Source organism: Copadichromis virginalis, linkage group LG20, assembly GCF_057382275.1.
Source record: "Copadichromis virginalis isolate Kocher_CV1m ecotype Utaka linkage group LG20, C_Virginalis_male_GT1.1, whole genome shotgun sequence".
Classification (NCBI taxonomy): Eukaryota; Metazoa; Chordata; class Actinopteri; order Cichliformes; family Cichlidae; genus Copadichromis; species Copadichromis virginalis.
Genome location: NC_140637.1, coordinates 25,481,205 through 25,505,469, shown reverse-complemented (window position 1 = coordinate 25,505,469; position 24,265 = coordinate 25,481,205). Strand labels below are relative to the sequence as shown.

The following is a 24,265-nucleotide window of genomic DNA, read 5'->3' as shown; positions in this document are numbered from 1 at the left end:
TTAAGCCGCTTTCGTCGCATCTTCTTTCTGTTTTTAAGGCTTTCATAATATTGAAAGTGAAAAAGACCGGCAAGCCCGGAAGTGGACGGTCTCTTTTTAGTCTTATTTAATAATATCCAAAAGCTGTTATGCCACAAATTGCGTCCTTCCACCATTCGGCATGTCTTTGGTATCTCAGGGATGAGTTCCCTAAGTTTCATGTTTATGCCACTCGGGCCAACGTGCGCAAACGAGTATATTATAAACCCAATTTGCTGTCTGAAAACAGTGTTTCAAAATGTCTGCCTGGCAGAATCGTCAAGGCCAAACGCCGAGGTCATGGTGAGTGATCGACCGTTATTTGTACTCCAATTTTCTTAATCTGCTCAGACTACATACCACACTCCATCACTAATTATGTAAATTTTTATGTCTGTTGTTATTAGTAAATTACTCACTTGGCAGGATTGTATTATATGTTAATAATAATAAGACATCAGGGCAGGTTTTGAGTTCTTGGGTAACATTTTGCCATGTAGTAGTAATAATAATATTAATATGTGTATGGAATGAAGTTAACGGTGTTCAAAGAAGGGTTGGTTGTAGAAGCTCCGCCTGTATTTGTTCGTTAGGTCAGCTAACTAGGTCAGCGATCAGGCTAGGCTGTTGCCAAAGAGTGTTTTCTAACTTCAAGTCGACCCAGAGTTTTCCAATCTGGTTTTGAACTTGTTCACTTGAAAGAGGCGATGTTGAAAACATCAGACCAATTTCAAACATGGACAAATATACTGGCATATTGGAAAGATGGGACAAGATTAAACCCCCAGTACAGACTAAAAGCGCTGACAGATTTCTGTCATTTATTCCAGCAGCTTTTCTTTATCGTGTAGAAAAACTGAGACATGTATTGAGCTGAAGATATCGCACGGATTAAATATGCAGTTTACATCTTTACACTTACAGGGGAATTTTCCTGGTCCATATGTAGGACACCGTGTAAAATGAGTTTGACATCTGTTGTACTAGTTTCTTGTACTCAAATGGCTTCCAGCAAGTCTCAATCTACTAGAGGACATTTGGGATGAGAATAAGAGATTTGCATGGTTGATGTGCAGCTGACAAATTTGAAGCAATGACATGATGACAAATCTTAGATGTTTCCTGCACCTTGGTAAAACTATGCTGCAAAAAATTTAGAGTTCTGAAAGTTCTGAAAGTTCTGAAGGCAATAGGGGGGTCCATCCTGGTACCAAGTTGTACCTAATAAAGTGGCTGGTCAGTGCATATCTTGTGTCATAATGACGAGGCTTGTTATCAACGTGGGCTCAGTGCAGAGAGATATTGAGCTAAGACTGTGCAAACAGTGACAATCCCATGTCTCAACAGTCTGAGACCAAACAGTGGGGTTTATCAGAGATGGAGTGGCCACCTGTTTGTTTAGCTAAATAGAACATAGGATTTCATGCTGGAAATTTTCAATTCAATTCAACTCAATTTTATTTACACAGCACCAAATCACAACAACAGTCGCCTCAAGGCGCTTTATATTGTAAGGTAGACCCTACAATAATACATACAGAGAAAACCCAACAATCATATGACCCCCTATGAGCAAGCACTTTGGCGACAGTGGGAAGGAAAAACTCCCTTTTAACAGGAAGAAACCTCTGGCAGAATCAGGCTCAGGGAGGCGGGGCCATCTGCTGTGGCCTCAGCTCATTCTGCCTTTAAATTCCTAAAATACACAAACACATTTGTACAGTCATTTCGCATGTAAATCAACTGGGTCCAGTTCTCTTGAATGGTGAATGGGAACATGTGATATCTGCATGTTACCTGATACCTGGTGCCTTTTAGAGAGCAGAGCTGTTATGGCATCACCATGTGTAGCATTTCCTGTGCTTGTGGGCATCCTTATTTTTTCATGTGGTATAAGGCGTGTGCTGCCACCATCACCTCCATAAGAGTTGCAGCTGTGGTACATGTGCTGCCTACATTACCTGTGGTACCAGAAAAAGAGGAAAAGTCAAACTGCATCATACGTTTAGTTTTTATGCAATCTGAACATAGAAATAAAAATTCCAAATATTATCAATGTAATCTTGGTTGTAGTTTCATATGGTTTTGTCATTTTTCTACATTAAGCTGTTCTGTCTTCAGTATCTGGTATCTGTTTGTCAAGCTCAGGGATTTCAATCCAAGCCTCTGACATTATTTTGACTCAGTATGCTCACACTGCTGCATCACACAGTCACGAGCCTGGAATTTGACCTGTTTTATGATGAATTTATTAATCTGGTGCAAGATAATGGTAAACTCCTCATATGTACCGATATCTGAGCCCCAGTAAGACGGCAGCTAGGTGCTTTGATTTAGCTGGGACTATGCGATATCTGCAGATGGGTGGGGGTACCTGACACCTCTCTTTCAGAAGAAATGTCCATTGACACGACTCATATTAAACAGACTTTTTAATTGGTTTTGGAACATTTTTATTATGACCTTGTTAAGCCTTGCTGACTTTTCTCACTCTCTTCCTGTTGGTTGTTGCATTTCAGTTCACACATTTAGCAAATCTCCTGGACTGGGATTACAGCTTGCTAGGGATTTAGGATTTCTGCCTGCCCAACACATGTTGCACAGTTACCTTTGTGAGTTGTGCTTTCATGTCTGTTCTGCTGTCCATTGCTGCATTCTCTCTGTCTTTCATGAGAAGCCAGCCGTTTTGGCTGAGTGTATCCTGGGGACTAAGGAAACAACGACACGGCACCAAAGCTGCATCTTTTTGCTCTGAAATGGAACAATATTGAGATGGTTTTGAGATGAGCAGGTTTGCTGATGCAATAACATTTGAAGATTATTGATAAACTGTTTTAAGTGTTCAGAGAGTGATTTTTTATTTTATTTTTTTTTACGTGTGCTTTTTTCTTTGCATCTGTTTTGAAGCTAAACATGAAAGCAGCCCCTGATATTACTGATAATAATCCTTTTGTTCTTGTGGTTAGTGGAGTTGGATGGTTTACCCGTAAAGAACGTTCACTTTAAAGAAGTTGTGACTTCTTTTTTTTGCAAACTTAATTGACCCAAAGATTATCCACATTGATTCAGATTAACTGTCTGTGGGAACATTTCTGCAACTTCGAGGCAGCATCAAAACCAATCTCTGTTATAAGTGAGCAAATCCGAGATGAACAGCATCTTCAGCGTCAGCCCGCTGTCTTCAGCCCTCGTGTGTACCACCGCTGCTGCAGCGACTGGGGACAAGCCTGGACTTTTGGCTAAAGGGGCTTTTATCACAGAAGAGGACAAAAACAAAGATGTTGTTCCCAATAACAGCCAGCAGCAGGTCTTTCTGACACATGTGGTGGAGGAATTCTTCTGGATAGGCAGCAGCATTGTGGCCTTTTCCAAGTGGAGACTGGGCTACATGGGTAAGCTTAATCACATGTATGTTGCACAGAGGTAGTGTTTCCACAGCTGAGTGGGTTGGGTCTGTTTTAATGAACCCAGGCTGATTCTTTTATTGTGGGAAAGTTCAGAGTCAAACTTTGGTGTGGACCAATGACCAGGCTGAAGAAGAGCTTCATCTACAGAATATGTTGTGGAAGCAAACAAGACCAATCACAGAACTGTAGGATTTGGTTAGTGGGTTTGGCAATTCAAAAGCTAAATTAACCACTCTCTCCTACAGTCGTCCTTCATATTCTCATAACCAGTGACCAGTAATGTGCTGTTTATTAACTGCTATAAAATGCATCTTAAACTTTGTACCAACAGGAAGTTTAAACTGTAGAGTGGAAATAACCCCAACTCTAACAACAGATGATGCTGCAGCAACATTCTTTATAAGAAAACTGGTTCCCAATATTTAACATGTAGGTGCTGTTCAAACGAGATCCCTTTGCTAATTATAGGTTTACTGTAGTCTCTAATTCACTGACACAGTGACTTTGTCAGTCTTCATTATGTCTGTTGCCTCAGTTGGCCCATCTACAGATGGTTCGCTCTGGGCTTAACCCAGTGACCTGACTGAGGAGAATAGCCAAGTCCATCTCCTCGGCCCACATTGTGACTGTTGCAGCAGGTCAGTGGCCACATTCAGGTCATCCTGCCACGTCACTGAGATCCAGGCCTCAACTTTACTTCCATTGCCACCTGTTGTCTGGTTACTGATTTAACTCACAAGGACCACTAATGCCTGTTCAGTTCAGTTTTATTTATATAGCAGCAAACTGCAACAACAGTGGCCTCAAGCTGCTTTATATTATAAGATAAAGACAAAACCCCCAACAAGCATATGACCCCCTATGAGCAACCACTTGGTGACAATTGGAAGGAAAAACTCCCTTTTAACAGGAAGAAACCTCCGGCAGAACCAGGCTCAGGGAGGGGCGGGGCCATCTGCTGCGACTGGTTGGGGATGAGGCAAGGATGGCAGGACAGCAAACACGCTGTGGAAGAGAGACAGAGATTAACAGCACCTCCATGGCTGTTGTGTGGTTTTACTGATGCACATATTGGAATGCCACCCGAGTTTCTTCTGTATCCCACTGTTCAGGCTGCAGGACAGCAGGGACAAGCAGGTCCCCTCTCCAGATTAAGTCCATGTTGGTCAAACTCCCGACTGGACAGCCATTTGTTTTTGCTTCTCATAAGCTAAAATTTAATTAAAGTAAAATGCCTGCAAAAAGATGCAGTTTTTAACAATTGTATGTTTAATTAACAATATATGTGAACATTACATAAAGATAAAAACTTAATAAAGATAATAAAATTAAACCAAAAATAATGGCTGATCTACACGATCTCACCGGGTGTCACCATAACGTAAAACAATATAAAATGTGGACCAAGGAAGGAAGGAAAAAAAGCTGCTGTGTTTGCTTTTTCTATTTATTCTTCATAATGGTAACATTTGTGCATTTAACGTTTTAATAATCTTCAGCTGAGATTGCTGTTTTTTTTTTTTTGTTTTTTTTTTAAGGTAATCAGGTAAAACGATTATTGTGCTGCATCTCAGTGATGCTCTTTTTCTTTTCACCATTATAGCTGGATAAAGAAAAGTTCTCTTCTTAGGACTTCTGTAGTGTCATTAATCATACATTCAGAGTCTGAGCCTGTTTCTTTTTTTTTTCTTTTTTTTTTTTTTATCCATTTGAAATTCCAGCACTTTAAGTGTGAGGTTGTAACCATGGCAACAAGCCCAGACACCCAGTGGTGTCGACTGTACAGCTTTTCTGTGTGACTCATGCTCTAGTTTTGTGTCTAAAAGCTGTTGTTCATGTTTAGGATGCGATTGTCGTGGTTCTGAGCAGGATCAGGCAGCTCTGTAAACATGTCGTTACTGTTAGAGCAGTTACATGTTGAGCTGTAGTTGAGGGCAGATCAGTAACACCACCTGGTTGGAGTGAGAAAACAACAGAGCGGAGCATAAAGGGCATTTTTAATAATGATGGTGTTTTTGATCAGCTGATAATGGGATTGATAACGTGCCAGGATCAGTGGCAGGATCATTTTCTCAAATTCTAATGGACCATTGTCCATCTGCATACAGAATGATAGACGAGTGGGGTTGAGTTTTTCAACTGCACGAAGAAAACCTCGATTTCTACTGGTGTGAAAGCACTGAGCTCTTTGTGGTATTTTGAGTTTTAATGCATAAAAACAACCAACAAGAACAGCTGTGTACCTTCATGTAGGCACAGTTTCCCTGTCATCTGATCTGTGGACTTACTGGAGCTTAGACTCCAATTGTGAACTGTTCAAACTAAGCCAACAGACTGATGCTGTGTTGATTACAGCAGCTTGTGTTACCCGGGCTCAGTCAGCCTCCCACAGGCTGTGTTACCAACAGACAGATGTATTCCTTCATCTCTGTCCTGTGAGGTCTCTGTTATTATTTTCTTACATGATTTGAGGATTTATTGGTGTCATGCTACATTTGTACATTATTTAAATGCATGATTCAAACTGGTTGATTCATGATTTTACTAGCAGGCTGTAGCCACAGGCTACAGTGTTGAAAAGTAACATTTAATTTGGAAACCTGTAACTTTCCAAGCAAGATAAGATAGAACTTTATTAATCCCTCGGGTGGGTTCCTCTGGGAAATTCGACTTCCAAAAAGCACAGCAATGACCGAAGTTACAGTTACAGAATTGATATATATATATATATATATATATATATACAGAGACAAATATAAATAAAATATACGAAGGGGATAAATAGAATAAATAGGAATAAAAAATAAAAATACAAGTGAATTGCACATTTCAAGTATTGAGTCTATTGCACTGTTGACTATTTACAAAAAGTATTGCACAAGGTATTGTACAGTGAGGTGAAGAGGCACTACAGCTTAGTTGTTCCCCCCTCCTTTGTCCTCCTGTTTCCCCTCCCTCTCCCCTCCAGAGAGGAGTTAAACAGTTTGATGGCGTGTGGGACAAAGGAGTTTTTAAGTCTGTTAGTTCTTGTCTTGGGGAGAAGCAACCTGTCACTGAACAGACTCTTCTGGTTGTTTATGGCCGTGTGCAGAGGATGCCTGGCATTGTCCATAATGTCCATCAGTTTCTTTAATGTCCTTTTCTCTGCCACTGTCACCAGAGTGTCCAGCTTCATGCCGACCACAGAGCTAGCCTTCCTGATCAGTTTCTCCAGCCTGGATGAGTCCCTCTTTGCTGTGCTGCTCCCCCAGCACACCACAGCATAGAAAAGTACTCCAGCAACCACTGACTGGTAAAACATCCTCAGGAGCTTCCTGCAGATGTTAAAAGACCTCAGTCTCCTGAGGAAGTACAGTCGGCTTTGGGCTTTTTTATACAGGTGCTCTGTGTTGCATGACCAGTCCAGTTTATTGTCCACCCACAGCCCGAGGTACTTGTACTTGTTGACCACCTCCACCTCCTCCCCCTCTATCTGAACCGGCAGTGGACCTTCTCTGGACCTCCCGAAGTCCACAACCAGTTCCTTAGTCTTTGAGGTGTTGAGTTGCAGGTGGTTTGTGTGACTCCATGCGACAAAGTTCCTCACCAGACTTCTGTACTCCTCTTCCTGATCATCCCAGATACACCCCATGATGGCCGTGTCATCTGCAAATTTCTGAATATGGCATAATTCAGAGTTGTAGCAGAAGTCAGAGGTGTACAGGGTGAAGAGAAGAGGGGACAGCACAGTTCCCTGTGGTGCTCCTGTGCTGCTGACCACAGTGTCAGACGTGATGTCCTTCAGCCTTCAGCTATGCTACTTGTCTGTGAGCACTCTTTAGCTAACTACACCAGGAAGAAATTTCAAATACTAAACTTCCCAAGGGATTTTCCAACATTGGCCAGCTACAGGATGTCAGCAAACATATTGTTCTTTTAGCTGACCTGCAGGGGAGGGTGAGCAGAGCATGCTTTCCTTTGCTGCGCCCTCATATGTGATTTAATTGTGTTTAAGCCAACCATAAAGCTGAGTGTGTTCCATCTTGAAATGGGTCTCTTTGAAAACAGTTTGATTAGATGTGTTGAAATGAAACATGCTCACAAAATGGACAGTCTGCTTGCTCTTCACCTTATAGACATCCTGACAGTTTCCCTCTAAAATCAGTGAAGAGCTGACTGTAGAACTCTCGATGTATGCAGCGATGACTGCTAGAGTGGATTTATTTCAGACTTGACAAAGGGTTGAAGATGAGGCTTTCGATGGGTTTCAAGGCATTGTTTTCAGCAGTGTGACAGTCTGCCGTGAGAGTCTGGATGCTGTGACAACAGATCATTTCATGGATAACTGCCCTCTGTTTGGCTAGAAGAGTGAAGATCCCCAGCTCTGTTACAGCTACTAGGCACTAAGAAATTTGTACTGGAGTTTGGCTGCCTTTAGTCACTTATACCCAATTTATGCTTGGTCGATGCAGCCCACAACTGCTGTGATTGGCAGGTTCAGCACCTGGATTTTATATTTCTCTACCAGCTGCCATTGCATATGAAACTTCATGACACGGCCACACGACAATGAACATGTAATGCATGTTATGTCCTAAGCTCTCCAAAGGTTCTCTACAGAAGTCTAAGATGGGCATTATAAGAATGGACTAAAATATGACCTACCTTATATGATTTTATCCTGCTGTGATGCCTCAAGCTCATGAAAGCACAGTGCACACATTCAGGCCAACTCAGAGCCATAAAACATTATTTTAAAATTTCAACAACATGCAAAATGTGTACACTTTCTTTGAGTAGTTAACGTTGTCCTGAAACACTATATGCACATGCTTTGATTTGCTGTAACATTTCTTTAATTCATGCATTCATCCCAAATCTGTGACGTCTGCTCAATATGTTGCAATATGTCATAGGGGGAAAGAAAAAACACATCACAGCATACTGCAGCATACTGCTGCAGCATACCAGCGGGCTTACACACAGCACACATAGCACACAACTGTGCTAGTGTTACTGTAAGTACTACTGTAAGGGTTTTATGTAGCTCTGCCATGTGGAGTACAGTAAAAATCTCACAGCTTGATTATGTTACGGGAGCAATTTGCTAGCTTGATATGGCTCGAGTCAGGTGGGGGTTTTTTGTTTTTTTTTTTGTTTTTTTTTTGAACAATTGAAAATGTTTTACACTTGACACTTAGACTTATTGACAACACAGAGCATTAGAATGACTTGACTGTTACTGTAAAACAGACATTCAAAATTTGTATCTAAATTGTAACAAAAATCTTTCATCAGAAAAACAGAAATCAATGCTGTTTCTGGTGTACGGTGTGAAAAATGTGTGAGTGGTGCAGCTCAATAGGCATGCTGTGATGAAGCATTGGTCTGTGTTCGCTTAAAGCCAAGAGGCCGCTCACTTCTTCTCTGCCACACAAGATTATCCAGTGCATTAGTTTCCATGATCACAGCGGGTCGTCTGTATGTCCACAGCTCCGTTTCTGCTGTACAAACACTATCTGCATATTTTTGGTGAGAATTTATAGCACGAACACTTTTAAGGACAGATTCCCACTTTCTTAATAAAAACAGTTTGCCTGCCTCACATTACCTTCCTGCATGCTGCTGTGAAAACAGTGGATGCTACAGAAAAATGAAACTGATGTGGTCAGGCGGGGTGTAACCACGGCACAGGGACATGTGGTTCCCACACCATCTAGTGTGGCTCTACTGTGATTACCACACCATTCACTTGCTTTGGAGGGAGCAATTGCTTTGCTTTACAATTCTGATGGATTTTGATGAACTACACATATATATATTCATGTGCACATACATACTTCTTGAATGAAAACATGCACTGTATGTACATTTCTGTTTCATGCTTTCCTGTGAATTTCAGTGCACATTCCAGCAGTTTCCCTTTTGACAATATTCCGTGTTTTCGTCTGTCTGTTTTGTTTTGTGTTTTCTTGCCTGCAGTGGAGAAATGCATGAGCTCCATGCAGATGGGGACCCAGATGTTGAAGCTCCGCGGCAGCTCCAAGGGACTCGTGCGGTTCTTCTATTTGGACGAACACAAGTCCTGCATCCGCTGGAGGCCGTCACGCAAGAATGAAAAGGCCAAGAGTGAGTGTTGTCTTCTTAAAGGCACAGTAAGAAAGCTGTGTGTCGCTACTCTGGGACTTTAAATATACACTGATCAAGCGTAACATTATGATCACTGACAGGTAAGGTGAATAACACTGATCATCTTTTCATCACGGCACCAGCAAGAAACTGAATAAATTATCAAAGTTCATGTTAGAAGCAGGAAAAATGGGGAGGCATAAGGATTTGGATGAGTTTGGCACAAGCTAAATAGTGATGGCTAGATGACAGGGTGTGAACATCTCTGAAGCTGTTGTGGGGTATTCACATTCTGCCATTGTCAGTATCAAAAATGGTCCAATAGAGCAACCATAGTTGACAGAGTCATGGGTGGCCAAGGCTCACTGCTGGTTCTGATAGAAAGCTGTCAGAATACACAGTCCATCGTGGTTTGCACGTGGGGTTGCATAGCTGCAGACAGGAAACGCCTGCAATGGGCATGTGATTATCAGGACTTGACTTAACGTCATGTGTGTATTACCTGGGAACACATGGGACCAGGAAGTATTACAGTAAAGAGGGCGTACATCGTGATGCTTTGGGCAATGTTCTGCTGGGGAACCTTGGGTTGTGCCGTCCACGTTCTCAGAATGGTTTGAGGAGAACAACGAGAAGTTCAAGGTGCTGACTTGGCCTTCAAATCAAATTCCATCATCTCAGTCCAGCTGAGCATCTGTAGGATGTCCTGAACAATCTGTGGAGGGCCCACAAAGGTATGTTTGAGCACACCTTTAGGGGTGTAGTGACAGCAAACTATGGACCAACATAATATTGGCAGGTGGCCTTAATGTTGTGCCTGAAGCTACCGGAACCATATTTTTAGTGAGAGGTGAGGCTTTATTGAAATTTCAGAGCTATTTCTACATGTTGTCCTTGCAAAGATATCTCAGCTTGATCGTCCTGAGTGTGAGCTACATCTTCAGTGAAGGATACAACATAAGGCCGGGCAATACGGACAAAGAATTATATTCTGAAAGATCATATATTTATAGTCTGAGTGGCAGCGTACAGTCTTTTATACAATACCAGCACTTTGACCAAATGTAACTTTAAGCAAATATGTTAAAAGAATATATGAGAAGATTTATTCCTGCATGTCATTCTGAAAGCTGAACACAGACCGGCTTAGTAGTAGCAACAATACTGCTAGCACAATAGACACAAACTAAGTTGAAAGAAGAAATAAGAACTGATTTCAGGTGGATAACAAAAGAGACCTAAGGATAAGCAGATCAATGTAACTGGAGGAGGCCCAAATTAGCAGCAATACCAGAGTTTATAGAAAATACAGAAAAGTGGATGTCAACAGCACAATCAATGAGTATTAAGTATAAAAAAGTGAATAAGATTCATAATATTATTTCTTAGCTAAGTCTGAAGTAAACAAGGAGGAAGATATTACATGCTAAACAGCTGAAAGCTAAAACAGAGTAGCTTGTCATTGCAGAATCCAGTGCAAGGATAAAGTGTTTGAAGAGTATAAAGCATTCAAATGGCCTCAGATTGAGTCAGCAGCTTGTAAAGCATTGACTACTTATGCTTGAGAAGTGCACAGTCCCCTCAGTAAAGCTTCTATATAAGTTACATGAAAAGTGGAGAATGACAGCCTTTGAGACTGAAGACTAAGGAGGAGGATGGGCAAGCTTTGCAAAGCTGGTCGAACAGCATAATGGATCGGCCCATTAAAAAAGCTTTGCCTGTTAATAAGAAGCCAGTTATGGACTATTGTTCCATATGTTTCTTTTAATTTTTGGCACAATAGTATTATCATGTGCTTCTGAGACCTTTTGGTAATTGTTTTTCTTCCTCCATGACCAGTTGGGGTCAGAAAGGTACGAGTCACAATAGTAATATATGAGGTTACCTTTTATACATGCTCAGCATCTCAGATCTGCTTCAGTTTAACTGCTCAGCTAGAAACAGCAGATCATCTCCAAAGATCTTTGACAGATTCATGGTTAAGTGCACATTGTTCCCCTGTTTACCTTTCACTGTTTCAGGCTTTAAAGGTCTTATAGGTTTAACTCTTGCTCCAATAAATTTCCCCAATGGCCTGAAACACTTCCAATCCAAAAGAAAACAACAACGACAAAAAAGATTTGAGTGTTTTAGAAAAGAATCAAAGGGGATTTTCAGCAGTAGCTCTCAGTAGAAATGAGGTCTCATAGCAGCTTAGGGACTCGGTTCCCTGTTGCTCTGCCTGCTCCATCCCTGGATTTAATGAGCTTCTTAAGTCAACTTAATTATTCATCAGCTTTAATCTGCCCGCAGTGTCCTACACACAAAATAACACACATGCTCCCTTGAAAGTTAAAAACAATTAGAGCTTTATTTATTTATTAGGTTTTTTTTTGGAGGGGGTTGTGGTGGTGGGAGAACATCCTTTCTAAAAAAAAAAAAACAAAAAAACAAAAAAAAAAAGTTTTCAAATTAAATTAGGCAGTTTTTCATTGATTCAGCTCGGGTGCAGAGCTCTGCTCTGTGCAGGGCTCGCAAAATCGCTAGCCCGACGTCCTGGGGCTAGCGATTTTTCCAGTGGGCTACCAAAATCTAACTCAGCCCTGCCCGTCAGGCTATCATAGGAAGGAAAATATGTCTATGCTTTTGCATTCTTTCGCCAATGTAGCTGAGTAATTATGTCATTGGCATCGATGAGCCACTGTCAATATGTGACATATTGAAATCGCGTTTGAATTTGCGCTTGTTTTTTTGCTTTCACTTTCATTTTGCAATCGCGTGAATGGTTTGTAGAGAGCAGCAGCACTGATTGGTGAGTGACGACTAATTGCGCACCATTTCCTCTGACTTCGTCTTATCACTCATTAGCTTACTGTTCAAACGCGACAAGTGAAATCTCTCGCAGCAAGCTTAAACATGTGAGAGGTTGAGTGCGCAAAGAATCGCTGACCGTTATGTGTGTGCGTGTGTAAAAGCAGCAGGATTTACGCTGGTATTTTAGTTCTGCTCAGCCAAATAAGACAGGTCAGGGTGAAGAAGTGACAGCCAAAGAAAAGCTTACCACAAAACGGAAAAGTTATGACAAATCAGACTATGAGGCAAAAAGAAAGTGCAGCTTTTTTGGTTTCATGGACAAAAGAATTTCTGTGGCTGGAATATGACAAGCTAAATGTTCTGCCAGGTGTGTTGTGAGTTTCATTTGATTTCTGAGTCGACAAGCGCCTTTGTTACTGGGACTAGTAGTTTTAAGAAAGACCGCATCAGAACCCATGAGAAATGCAAGAAATGCATTATTGCCCAGTCTGCAGTATCTTTCCAGGAACAAACAGCAATTGCAAAAAACATACTAAAAATAAACCAAGCACAACAAGAACTCCTGAAAAAGCTGTTTAGAACAGTGTGCTATATTGCAAAAAGTGAACTACCATTGGCAAAATTTAGCAGTCTTTGCAAACTTCAAAAAGCAAATTTTTTTTACACAGTTCTTACAAGTTCATAGAAATTTCTGTTCAATTTGAACCAAGTATTTGAGTTGATGATTGTAATTTGTATACAGTTGTTGTGATTTTTATTTGAACAATTTTTTTGATGAATTTTTGTTTCCATTACAATATTATACTTTAATGTATAATATTATAATGGAAACAAAACATTAAAAAATTGCTTTCTTTTTTATTCGGGCTCCTTAAATTTATTGTGGGCTACCAAAAACTGAAGAATGCCTGCCCGACGGGCTACCAGAGATTTTGAAATTTTGCGAGCCTTGCTGTGGTCTACAGCAGTGACTTGCCCACAGACACACCCACTGGTTCAGTGTCACATGCTGAAGCCAATCAGCAGACTGTTAGGCTAACAGGAGTAGCAGCAACATGTAAAGTACCACTAACTTTAAGCATCTTCTGTAACTGATTATGGGGATGTGTCATGCTGTATCATACCGTCCTTGTATTCATTTTTACTGAAAAATCAGTCGATTACATGGTGTCAGCGTGTCATTAGCCCAAACATGGCTCAGAGCAAGAGCCACCTGTCAGCCTGTGATGACCAGAGCTACAAGAGATCGGGCCTCCACCAAAGCACAATACTGCTTAAAATATGCCAGGAAGCTGTTCCTGCTGAGAGTAAAAACACCAGACTTGTTTCAACACTAGTGGCATAAACAATTACAAGTGCAGCCACTCAACACTCAGCTGAGGATTGCTGCACTCCATATTACAGGAAGTGCAAATGCTTCATAGAAGTTACTGATGTGGCTGCATGGCAGAAGAGATGGGTTGAAGTAAGTGGTAAAAAAAAGCCCCACCCCACGTAGAAAAGTTTTATTTATGTGAGGATACTGTGCAGGCTCCTAACAACGTACGAGGTTAACTTGCTGTTATTTATAAACTAAACATTTAAGCAGTCGTGTTGTACTTCACATTTCCAAGGTAAACACTACTAAGGCTACATTTCTGCTTACATTTCCTATACTTACTTTATACTGTGTCACTAAAGTTGCACAATAGTGGACAAAGAAGATGTCATTAGCCCCAATGGATGTTCCCAGCAAAGACGTTTCTCTTGCAAAAAGTGAACAAGCCACACAAATTCAGTGTCTGAGTGGCAAAAACATGAGAATATGCTTACAATTAAGTTAGCAGTTAACCTCAGAACAAACCAGAATTAAGAAAACAAAGAAATGCAGCAGACAAAATTACAGGAGAAGAGAAAATAAGTGGTTCCTTCCATCAGGAAACTGAAGTCATGTGATGCTCTGATGCTCCTATTTCTGCATCAGAGCATCTACTACAGATTGTTGTTGTTTTATGAAGCAGCAGTGTGACGACCTGAGGACAGAGATTCTGTCTGTGATGTGGTCAGAACTAAGCATCATTTGTTTAAAACTTGAATGTTATCAGTAATTAAGTGCCTGTTCTATCAGAGAGCGCAGGCACTTAACTGAACTTTATTTGTTTTGGAGTTTAAACCAATCCTGAGCTGTTAAAATGCTGAACTGTAGGTGAAATACAGCCTGCTGTACAAGCGTATAAATGGAAAAGTTGTGACTTGTCCGGTCCTTGGAGGAGGAGGACAACTGACGTTATCATCGCCATCATCAGCAACAGACAGTGATTCCAGACGTTCTCCTAATGCTCAACACTCTGAACACAGTTTACGCTTGTGCATAATTTATAAAATTATAGCAATAAGAAGAACTTGAATTTATTATAGTAACTCCCCCTGCGAGGTATGCAAAGAACACTAACAACCAGATGGCAGCATACACAACCCAGCAAGAGTAAGGCTCAAAATAAAGTTAGAAAAACGATACACAAGAACAAATGACTCAACAGCCAGAGTACATCAAATTATTATTATTATTATGAATATTATTATTATACCTCATGGTCTGTTTACTCCCATACTGTGTTAAAGTTACCTTATACCGCTAACTCACCGACTTGTTGTGTCCTCCAACAGTTTCCATCGACTCCATCCGGGAGGTGTGTGAGGGTAAGCAGTCTGAGATCTTCCAGCGCTATGCAGAGGGCAGCTTTGACCCAAACTGTTGCTTCAGCCTCTACTATGGAGAACACATGGAGTCCCTGGACCTGGTGTCCACGACTGGTGAGGAGGCACGCACTTGGATCACAGGCCTCAAGTACCTGGTGGCTGGGATCAGTGATGAGGACAGCCTTGCTAAGAGGCAGCGCACCCGTGACCAATATCCTTTTCATTGTACTGTTTACTTTCAGCCTCTTCACCTGTATCGTGTAACTGCATATGTTACATACTATAGAATTTCAAAACATTAATAGAGGGCAATTTAAAGCATTGACAGGCTGAACTGACCCATTGCACTGACGTTACACTGCTCTGGTTATAAACGATAAATGTGCTGAACTGTTGTGGTGACTTTCCTTAACCAGAGTGTCACCACATGGCTAAAGCAGACCTTCACAGAGGCTGATAAGAATGGCGATGGCAGCTTAAGCATCAGCGAAGTTCTCCAGCTCCTGCACAAACTCAATGTCAACCTGCCCCGACAGAAGGTCAAACAGATGTTCAAGGTACAGAGCAAATTAACCTGAGTGACCTCCAGACTCAGGAGGACCGTACGGGACACAAAGGCATGTGTGGGCACATGGTTTAGTGAGGTGTTTAAAGACCAATAGCACTTTGATTTATCGTAGCACTGTGAATGGAAAACGTGTCTTCTGTCAGCAGCTGCTGAAATCAATCTTTCTCACAGTCAGCGCTACAGTCGTCATGTGCTAACCCTGTGGCTGGGCCTCACCTCCCTCAGTCACTGAACTGGACTCATGGAAAGAAATCTTTACACAAATCTTTACGCAAAATTGCAAAAGCAATTTTAAAAATGTGTACAGCCAAACAATAAATACTGATCGTGTACGTACGATTTATTAGTTCAGCTCATAAATCTGATCATTTTACCTTCTGAAAACTGTACAAATGTGTAAAACTACATGCAGCTCTCTCTCGGTCACTTACAAAACCTTAAATATGTGTGGACGAATCGCCTGATACGCACAGTGTCCACCATCTGTTTTGAGACAAATTTAATGCTGCCATCTTCTCACCGATCCACAAATGTAAGATACATTCAATTTCCAGTGTAAAACTGGGACATCTGAGCTTCCACTGCATCTTAGTTTGGGGTTCTACATCTTGGTTTACGCCTGTGGATCATATATAACTCTTTTGAGGCACTTCTCCAAATCTCTTTGTGCTGCTGGTTCCTGTTGGAGCATTTTAATGCAAGTAACTGACAAATAATATGGCTTCCTATGTGGCCCAAGATATCTGTGCTCCATTACTGCTGAGTATTAAGTAATAATGAGCAGGTATGTATGGCAGGGAGTGACATCATATTGACATCTATGGACACTAATTGCGGTGACTATGACTGTTATAAACCATCTGATACTGCAATGTGTTCTTTCTTTGCATTTGCACAGTCATCAGACAGATAGTGTTTTTTGGTCAAAGATGTTGTTAACACTGCTAAGAAAGTTTGGAAACTCTACATTTCATTGTTTTAAATGGTCACCTGTTTACAATTACCCTGAACCTATCAAGCCCAGCACTGGTGTAGTGGAGCTACTACTACACCAGATCTGTCCTGTGAGTGACGGTCTGTAAAACCCATCTGAGCTTTGGCCTGTGTTTTGTCACAATTTAAAATACAGAGACTCATAGTTCTGCCTGTGGGGAAAATTCAAGTAAAAAATTCTAAATGGACTGTTTATTCCCCACCTATGCTTTCTGGCATTCACATGTCTAATGCATCGGGGAACAACCTGCATATATTTGGATATTTGGCATGCAGACTGGAGAGGCCAGGGGTCGAACCACCAACCTTGCGATTAGCAGTTGACCTGCTCTACCTCCTGAGCTACAGCCACCCCGAGGGCAGGGTCAAGGTGCAGCTCACAGCTTGAAATTGCTAACAAGCACCACCATCATCTTCTGCTGCACTCATGCCTGCTTTCGCGTCTTCTGATGCAAAAATATTCCACTTGTATCCATATCCAACCTCGATCTCCCTGCACTGGCCAGCTTTATAGGATTAGGTAAATTATTCAATGCATTGGATATGAGGCTGAGAGCTAGGGGGGAGATTATGCTTTTAAATTAAAATGTCCACATTTGATATTATTTGGTACAAATTAATTCCCATGTATAAAGTGAACGGTTGTAGTATTCCTTTAAAGAAACCTCACTCCAGAGGCTGTTGGTTAATTTACTTACAGCAATGCAACAGCATCTACAAGTGGATGTGATCCATGACTTACTAAGCTTGCTAGTGCAAAGGCTAATGCAGCTTGTAAAATGTGTAAAATATGATCCACTGTCAATCCAGGTCAAGAAAGGTGTTACTAGGTCACATGAGACAGCAGTGTGTGAGTGAGCAGGGAACAGACTGTGACTAATATAGATGTTGGCTAAAGGATTAGTGTGCTGAAGGTTGATTTGGCCCTTTTAGCCGGATTCCTGTCACTAAGTCAAACGATCTATTGACAGTCAGCCATATGGTGCTGCTGGGACACAGATGGCCTCTGGCGTATTGCAGGTGTGTTCTGACACTGATGAGGATTTGTGTGTTAATGATCTCTAAACTCATTCTTTGGTTTAATCTACTTACAATGAAGATAAATAATAGTGTCCTTACCTCTTTCTCAGTGTGTAGCGATACTACATATGATCACATTCCACACGTTAGTGAATATACTTTACCACACCAAGAATGAACAGTAAAAGGCACACAGAGAGAACAGATAAAGCAGTGCAGTCATGTAAATGAGGGTAGACCAGTGCACCACAGACTTCATCATCAAATCTAACCATAAATAACTAAACATTTCCATGGATGTATTAGTAGTATTGTATCAGACAACATTACTTTTCTCTACTTGGGAAACTAGCAAGTGAATTTTCAGTAAAACTTGTTAGAGGGAAAAAGTTGCAGTGAACCACTGTGGAACAGGGCAGGTGGGTGTGCATCCAATTAACTTTTTCCATACGAACACCATGGATGCCCGGGTTACAAATGAATAAGCTCTTGTCCTTAAAGACAGCGTTTATTTACCCAGTGGGGCAATTTTTTCACTACTTTTGATTTTACCTTTAAAAACTATTTAGCTTGCCTTATTTGATATCATTCTTTTCACCACATCCTCACATGTCTAAATTTATAGTTACATATACATACTGTAGAGAACTGATCTAAACCACATAAAAAACAAAAAACCTGAGTAGGAAATGGTTAGATTTTTCTTTTACTGTAAAAACCACAAAGATGTTTATTGAATCATCTTCATAACTTGAAATGCAACTGTAATTTGTAAATTAAAAAACTTCTGCATAAAGTAAGCCAATACCTCGTCTTTTTTTTTTTTTTTTTTTTTTTCTTTTTTTTTTTTTTGGACAACCATTTAAAAATATTCCTACCGCTAAAATTACAGAACAATTAAGATGCGACGCAATTTATTTGTGCCACTCTAAAAATAGTTTCTGTCCACCACAAGACAGAGGAACACATCGCAGGGCTGAAACCTGCCGGCCTCACATCTCAAAACTCGTTATCACTTGCTCTCTCACCATTGTCACTCCTAAAACGTTCTTCTCTTCAAGCATTCAGCTTGGTCTGCTGATCTGCTGTGTCCAAAGTCCCACTAGGTAACCAAGCCCAGTAGGACTCCTCCTTCAGTTTGATGGCTCCCTTCTCCCTTCACCTTTTTGGGCTCCTTGTAGCAGCCTCAACAATAGAGGTGCAGAATGTGGTCCATTTGGACTTAATGTCCCCAGCCATTTCAGAATGCTGTTGATGTTTTGCTGGAGGTGGGAGTCGAAGATCTCACGGACCTGGTAAGACAATACCAGCACATTCTCTGTGCTGGTAATAAATGCATGAACTAGTTTTTCAGCATCACTCTGAGACAGGATATTTCTAATTTTAGAGATGTTGCACAAATGGAAGAAAGCAGTCTTACATATTTGTTTAATATGTGAAGGACATGTCCTGGTCAAAATGACTCCAAGGTTCCTCACAGTGTTACTGGAGGCCAAGGTAATGCCATCCAGAGTAAGTTGTTTTTGTTTTTTCTGGATAGCATTACCTACGATTTTTCGGGCTGGGTTTTATCTGAATTTCAAAGCAGAAAATTAGAGGTCATCCAGGCCTTTGTCTTTAAAAACATTCCCACAGTTTAACTAATTGGTTTGTTTTATCCGGTTTCATGGATCAATAACATGAAAACTAACTGTACAGCCAGATATGAGGTTGTGCTGAAAAAAATGATGCCAAAGAAGGTAAACTGTTTTTAAAACCGAAAAATAAATGTGAAGTTAAATTAGTGAAAAACTGCCAAATTCATCCTGGACCCCAAAGGATTAATGGCACCGGAAAAATCCAAAAACATCATTCTCATAAAGCCCTGATGTGTCTTTTGTCCTGTCTTCTTCTTTTCACCCCAACCAGTTGTGGCAGATAGCTGCTCCTCCCCGAGCCTGGTTCTGCTGGACGTTTCTCGCTGTTTAAAGGGGGAATCTTCTCGTTCCTGCTGTCACCAAGTGATTGCCAGAGGGTTTTCTCTGTATTGCTGTAGGGTCTTAACCTTACAATATAACGGGCAGTGAGCAGTTGTGATTTGACGTTATATAAATAAAATTGAACACACATGGTTTATGTAGCTGAGCCACAGTCAGCAAGCCTGAAAAATACAAGATTCATTGACAACCATACAAAAAGCTGCTGCAACAGGCGTCCCTCACATGGTACCATCTGATCTAGCCTTGTTGTGTATTTGTTCCAGGAAATGGAGACCTGTATACATTTGTAGTGACAAAGCAGAGCTACATCGTTATTGACACAGGTTGGATGTAACAGCTGGAGGTGTTATTGTACTAAATAAAATGTAAAGAAGCACGGCTCTTCAGCAGGGGATTTGCTCACTGATTAATCACAGTGGAGTCTTGCACATGTGCATGTGGGGTGCAAGCTTTGTAGGAACAAGAAGCGGCTGGACTGATTGGTGAATTAGTGGATATTAGCTGTCGAGTATATTGGTTCATAAATAAGAAATGGGAGTCAGTAAGGCTAGAATGATGATGATGCCTTTAAGCTGCATTTCCCTTACGTGCTGTTTTCACTGTTTACAAAGAACAACACAAATATTATTTAATTTACTGCATCACACGTGACAGACTTACTTTAAATGCTGGACCTAAATTCATTTATTAGACAGATTTTATATAATCCCATAAATTAACTTGTTACAGCAGTACAACAGACTGAAGGAAAGGTGAATTAGAATAAAACCCTACGTGGCCCTGTGTGGGAAAAGTGATTGCCCTTAGTTATAACATAAATGAACTGTGTTGTGTCACATCTTTGGAAAGCCACACCCAGGCCTGGTTACTGTCACACTTGCTCTCAGTTACCCAAATAGGGCTTGCCTGATCAAGTGGAATATTCAGGAACAAGTGAGAAACTAATTGAGGTTATAAAGCTGTGGGACTCCAGCAAACCACAGTCGTAATATTTCTTTTTAATATTTAAATGTGTGTCATGATCTGAAACATTCAAGTGTGACAAACATATAAAAAAATAGGAAATCAGGAAACATGCAAAGACTTTTTCACACCACTGTATCCTAAAAAAATTCAATTTCAACATAATTCAGTTTTGTTTTATATCATCTACAGCAGCGGTCCCCAACCTTTTTTTCGCCACGGACCGGTTTAAGCCCGACAATATTTTCATGGACCGGCCTTTAAGGTGTCGCAGATAAATACAACAAAATAAAACTAGTACCGGTACCGAAAAAAATAAAATTTATTCATAAAACACGTGAAAAGACCAAGGAAAACCGAGTAAACGACAACAAAATAACGCTGAAAACCAATAAAAACCCTGAAAACCATACATTTCACACCTGAGCCTCAACTCTCGCGGCCCGGTACCAAACGACTCACGAACCGGTACCGGTCCGAGGCCCGGGGGTTGGGGACCGCTGATCTATAGCGCCTTTGGGTCAGGGAAGGTGTTATTTTTAAAATAATAATAATAATAATAATAATAATGATAGTAATATTATTATCATTATTACAGGTTTTAATAATTGTATCATCGGTGGTGAGTTGGATCATTTGGAGATTAAAGATGCAGAGCTGGCTTGGCAGAGGCCCCAGTCCATAAGATGTTTAGCTCCCACTGCCAGCACAACTTGGATGGGACTCTAACGGAGGCTCGGTACATTGAGTCTGAACATATTATTTGGATAAAAGTCTTGAATTTACATCACTTAAGATATTTGGTACAAACTGATTTGAAAAATGTGGCAGCAACAACCCAGGCCTTGAGGCCCGGTGTCCTGCAGGTTTTAGATCTCACCCTTGGTCTACACACCTGAATCAAAGTATTAGTTCATTACCAGGCCTCTGGAGAACTTCAAGACACGTTGAAGAGGTCATTTAGCCATTTAAATCAGCTGTGTTGGCTCAAGGACACATCTAAAACCTGCAGGACACTGGTCCTCGAGGCCTGGAGTTGCCCACCCCTGCCATAGAAGCATGTGTATAAGTCTCTAATGTTGTGAGCCCAGTGTGCATGAAGCTGCTCTGCAGACAAAAGACAAAATCAGCTGTAAATATCACAATAATCAATTCTGATCTTTTATTATTATCTAGTAGGCAAACAAGGAAACTCTGTAGTCCTGCTTGAAGCACTATAAAGAGTATTAAGTATTGCAGTATTACAGTATTAAGACAGTTTTCTAACACTGGAAATTTGTCTCGTACCTGATGTGTAGGAGGCAGACACAGATGACACCCAGGGAACTCTGGGCTTTGAGGAGTTTTGTTCCTTCTACAAGATGATGTCGACCCGCAGGGATCTGTACCTCCTCATGCTTAGCTACAGCAACCACAAGGACCATCTCAACACTGATGACCTGGCCCGCTTCCTGGAGACTGAGCAAAAGGTACAAACTGGTTCTAATGGGACTCAAAGTTACTTTGCTTATTGAAGCGGCTCTTTTTTTTAATTTGTTTTGTTTTAAATTATTTCTCGTGGTGTTCTTTACTGTGAAAACCCACAATGCTACTGATCTGCAGACTTAGAAAATAGAGTTGCACCAGTCAGTTTACTGCTGATCAGAGCCAAACTAAGATGTTGCTGATTGTGCTTTAAATCCCATATCCTGCACTACAGCAGGTGGGCACATCTCTGTGAGTCTAGCTACAAATTATCACCTCAAACGTCTACACACAATACACATTAATGACAAAGTGAGAAAAGTTTGCTTGAAATTATTGAAGATGTATTAAAATAAAAAGCAACAGTAAAGTGTGTACATAAGTATTCACAGCCTTTGCCATAACAGTCAAGACTGAGCTCAGGTTCATCCTGTTTCCACTGATCATCAGTCGGATGTTTCTAGAACGTGATTGGAGTCCAGCTGTAGTAATTTCAGTTAATCGAACACGATTTGGAAAAGGCCCACACCTCAAACCTGATGGAGCTGTTTTTCTTAGCTTTGACGTTATGGGTTGTTGTGCATAGAATTTCCGTCGATGCAGACTCCAAACGTAAAGGTCCCGGCCAGATGGTGGAGTCGAATTCAAGACTTCCTTGCTGTGAGGCAACATTGCTTACCACTGTTACACCATGTACAACAGGAGTCTTGTACTTCAGTCCTCGAGAGCCGCTGTCCTGAAACTTTTCCATGTGTCCCTGTTGCAACACACCTACAATTAGTATGTCATTAGCAAGACTCTAGAACTTGACTGCATGCTGAGGAGGCAATTCAGCCATTTGATTCATGTTACAGCAGCTCATGAGGGAATGAATGTTAGGGGTTGAACCAAGTTCTATAGTTCCAGTTCTATACTCTTGCTAATGAGCTACTAATTGTATTCAGGTGTGTGCAACAGGGACACATGGAAAGGTTTCAGGACAGCAGCCCTCGAGGACTGGAGTTTGAGACCCCTGATCTAACAACATGGAGTCAGTTATCTTTCAGTGCAGCTGCCTGATAGTCTGAGAGAGCTATTTTTTATTTTTTTATTTTATTACACATCAACTTGAGCCAGCTGTGACCTGATTTGGGGCTATATAGATAACATTTGATTGGAGTGGAATAAACTGAAATGAAAGTAAGTACATTCTGCATTTGTTCTAACTCTTTTTCTGTTGACATTTTTATTTTTATATGAAATGACATAAAAAAGCTGAACACAGCAATACCACAGCTAGTGTTTCTGAGCTGTGATTACAGGACAACATACAGAGGAAAACAGAATTATTAGTCCCTCTATGAACATATATACACACAAAAATGCTTGATGTCCTGTTTAATGTAAGATTTTTCTTTACTTGTTGTTTCCAATTTCCAATTTTTCAGTTCAACTTTGTCTTATTTTTGGACTTTTGTTTAAAGACACCTTTAACAAGCTAACAGTGTCAAGACATTGTAAAAATGTCAGGTCGAAATCTGATTGACCAATGAGGACAGGTGCCAAACAGCTGATTCCTGAAGCCAAGATGAAAATAAAAACGTGCAGCCAGATCACCAATTGGATCAAAGAGGTATTTGTGACATGAATTTTTTACATTTTATAGATGGCCAAGGTGAGTAAAGACCACTGCCTGGACATCATCCGCAAATTTGAGCCGTGCTCTGAGAACCAAAAGCACGATGTTTTGGGAATTGATGGTAAGTTCCTCTTGAATTTTTGAATACTCTTAGTTTTCTTCTAGTAAATGGCTTCCCTGTTGCATTATACTGTTTTTTGAAGTGCAATCTTATAGTGAAGAACCAGGCTGTGGTTGATGTGTTAAAGACTTTCATCTTCAGATTCTAGCAGCTTCTTTTCATTCAGTGCTTACATCGCTTCTGGTTTTAGGCAGTGATGGGAATAATGGCGTTACAAGTAACGGCATTACTTTTTTCAGTAACGAGTAATCTAACTAATTACTATTTCTATCGTTACAATGCCTGTTACGTCCCCACGAAGGGGTCTAGGGGTGTGAGTGTGGGGACCAGTAACAAATGGGTCTAGAAATAGAATGAAAAGGAAAACAGACAGAGGTGTTCTATAATAATATCGTTTTATTACAAACAATATGGCTTTATTACAAATAACCTTAACTTAAAGAGCCGGCAACACCGGCTTTAACAAATAAGGGAGGCACTTCCCACACTTCTTCCTTAACTCCTCACCAAGGGGAGACACTTCTGGGGCCCACA

At 40.8% G+C, this 24,265-nt stretch overlaps 1 protein-coding gene across 1 annotated transcript in view; it reads left to right on the top strand.

Moving 5' to 3' along the window:
• Window positions 1-24,265, top strand: part of plch2a (phospholipase C, eta 2a) — a 98,005-nt gene that overhangs the window by 24,396 nt on the left and 49,344 nt on the right. The window contains 5 exon segments of the mRNA XM_085443229.1: window positions 9,387-9,533; window positions 14,973-15,216; window positions 15,433-15,562; window positions 21,827-21,997; window positions 23,638-23,731. Coding sequence (XP_085299355.1) covers window positions 9,387-9,533; window positions 14,973-15,216; window positions 15,433-15,562; window positions 21,827-21,997; window positions 23,638-23,731 — 786 coding nt within the window.